This window comes from Rhagoletis zephyria, unplaced genomic scaffold, assembly GCF_001687245.7.
Source record: "Rhagoletis zephyria isolate East Lansing unplaced genomic scaffold, Rhagoletis_zephyria_1.1 Rzeph_scaffold_05401, whole genome shotgun sequence".
NCBI lineage: Eukaryota > Metazoa > Arthropoda > Insecta > Diptera > Tephritidae > Rhagoletis > Rhagoletis zephyria.
This window is the reverse complement of record NW_016162484.1, coordinates 9,616-12,282: the sequence shown is the minus strand read 5'-3', so window position 1 is coordinate 12,282 and position 2,667 is coordinate 9,616. Positions and strand designations below refer to the sequence as shown.

Below are 2,667 nucleotides of genomic sequence, written 5' to 3'. Positions count from 1 at the left end.
TTTTTGGCATTTAGTGCGTAGTGGAATTCCAGCATTACTTTTGAATATGGTTTCAGCGAGCGCGCTATAAAAACATAGACGTAACAGCTTGAAATAACTATGTATTTAGAAAAAAGGGGGTTTCTTTTTTTTTGGTAATTGTGGTTCTTGGATGGGTATGGGTAGGGTAACCGATGTAAACTGGAGCGCTAGGGTGAATAAACAAGGTAAAAGGTGCGTATTCCTGTTTCAGATTATGAATGCACACCAATGGTTTTTTTGATAACCCTCTCATCCCTCTAGTCGCAGTCTCACTCCACACACCGTAACCACAATCGCCACAGCAGCGGGTACAACGGAGCGCGACAGTAACAACGCGCTACGTCGGCGGCTATTGCAACCGCGCCAGCAACCACGCGCGAAGGCAACAACGCGCGAAGACCGCAACGACCGCTACAGAAGCGTGTTCGACAACGCGCTCAGCGCAACAACCGCCACAGTAGCGGGTTCGACAACGCGCCCAGCAACAACAACCGCCACAGCAGCGGGTACCACGGAGCGCTACAATAACAACGCGCTACATCGGCGGCTTTTGCGACCGCGCCTGCAACCACGCGCGAAGGCAACAACGCGCGAAGACCACAATTACCGCCACAGCAGCGGTCACAGCGGCGGGGTGTAGCAACGCCGCCATAACAGCCGGCTAAGCTGTGAAAGCCACCAATCAAGTGTCCAGACCACCTATGGGTAATGCCTTCGTATCCGAGAGGCCATCCCAGCGTCTTTATTGCGACTTCTTAGGACCATACCCAGGATCCAAGAGAAGAAACCAGTTTTTGTTCATAGTGCTAGACCATTTTTCCACATAAGTATTTTTGAAGGTGATGCAAAACGCGACGTCGGCAAATGTAATCAGCTTCTTTAGTACAGAGATTTTTCCAGCTTTCGGGGTTACTCAATTCGTCCATAGTGATAACGGGAAGCAATTCATTTCGAAGGAAGTGCAGCAGTTTTTTGAAGCTACGGGGATGTTCACATCAAGACGGGGTTATACTCACCGCAGGCTAACGCCTCTGAACGCGTGAACAGAGAGATTGTTTCGAAGGTCAGAATATTCCTGAAGGATAAACAAGATCACTTGGACTGGGACAAACACATACCCGAAATTCTGTCGGTTTTAAGAAGCGATTACCATACGTCGATTCAGAGTTCGCCATACTACGCGTTATTTGGACAAAACATGATACAACATGCGTCAGCCTTCGACATTCTGGAGAAACTTGGTAGCCTGAGACAAGACGAAGTTCCGATTATAAACAGAGCTGACAAACTAGCAAACATTCGCGAACACATACGGAAGAACCTTGAGCAAGCGCAAGACCGAGCAGCCAACACGTACAACAAACGTTCGAGGGATGTGAACTACCGGGAAGGACAAGAAGTATTCCGGAAGAACTTCGCTTTTAGCAATTTTAAGCAAGGCATAAATGCTAAATTCTTGCCTAAGTACATCAAGTGTCGTGTTCTGCGAAAAGAAGGCAATGCTTTGTATGACCTAGAGGACTTGAATGGCAAACCGATAGGGAGATTCCATGCATCTGACATCCGGCCGTGACAATGTCATTCGTCACGAAGAGCGATCCGAAAGTAAAGTATTTTTTTTCCTAAATTAATAATCATGTTTCGGTTCTTGACCAAAAAAAGAAAAAATATCAAATCGTTTTCCTCAGACGCAATAAAGCTGCTGTTACCCTCTAAATCCGTTGTCAAAGATGTGACAAAGGAATAGTTTGATGCCAGCGAAGATTCTGAAAGCGAAAACTAATTAACCAATGATAGTGTACACACATTTTATAAATAAAGGTAGTCAATATATTTAAATAGTAAATTATTGGCTAATATATATATTTTATTAATATAACCTATCTGTAATACAAATTATTTCAATTTTACATTTGATAAACAATTTTGAGTAGATAGAGACAATAAAATATTTTTTTCCGCATAAAACTTGAAAATCTACCTATTTGCGGTGTTTCCAAGAAATTTTAACGCTTTTGAGTCACAAGTATGTACAAGTATATTTTATCAATCATGTATTAAAAGAATTAAAAATGAAAATGAATAAAAAACTAAATCAGCAAAATGAATAAAATTAAGTGAAATTAATGTTTAATTTCCAGCCTAACCTACATTTGTATGTATGTAACTGAATCGCCTAATAATAGCTTTACATATAAAAAGATTATACTAATTTTCGAGCTTAACTCCCTAATCTGTTATTAGAAAAAGAGATTAGCCATACAAAATTTTAATTAAAAATATCTCAGATTAAACCGATAACTTTTTGGTGTCCAACCTAGTTTTATCGATTATACTTGCGAAGAAGAGGAGGAATGTCAAATGCTAAAGTAAACAAAAATTGACTCTAGTAAGAAAAATAGGTTTTTAAAGGTATTTTTAATAAAATATTCAGTTGAAATATATTGAAATGGCATAATATGTGTTGCAGAAAAAAGTGACCACGGTGGCACAGAGAAGAAGATTAACTTTTCCTCGAGTTGTGTGAATAACAAGCACAACCAATTTGACAGCTAACGAGCTTTGATTGAGATTATATTTATATGTAAACGTACTTTTATGCTTTGCCGTTCGCATATGTTTACACATCAAATTTCATGAGTACCT

At 40.2% G+C, this 2,667-nt stretch overlaps 1 protein-coding gene across 1 annotated transcript; it reads left to right on the top strand.

The window, feature by feature from the left end:
- Positions 1 to 1,219: 1,219 nt before the first annotated feature.
- Positions 1,220 to 1,594, top strand: LOC108372056 (uncharacterized). The gene has a single exon (XM_017627698.1). It carries the CDS (start codon positions 1,220 to 1,222, stop codon positions 1,592 to 1,594), a length of 375 nt encoding a protein of 124 aa, XP_017483187.1.
- The last annotated feature ends 1,073 nt before the right edge of the window (positions 1,595 to 2,667 follow it).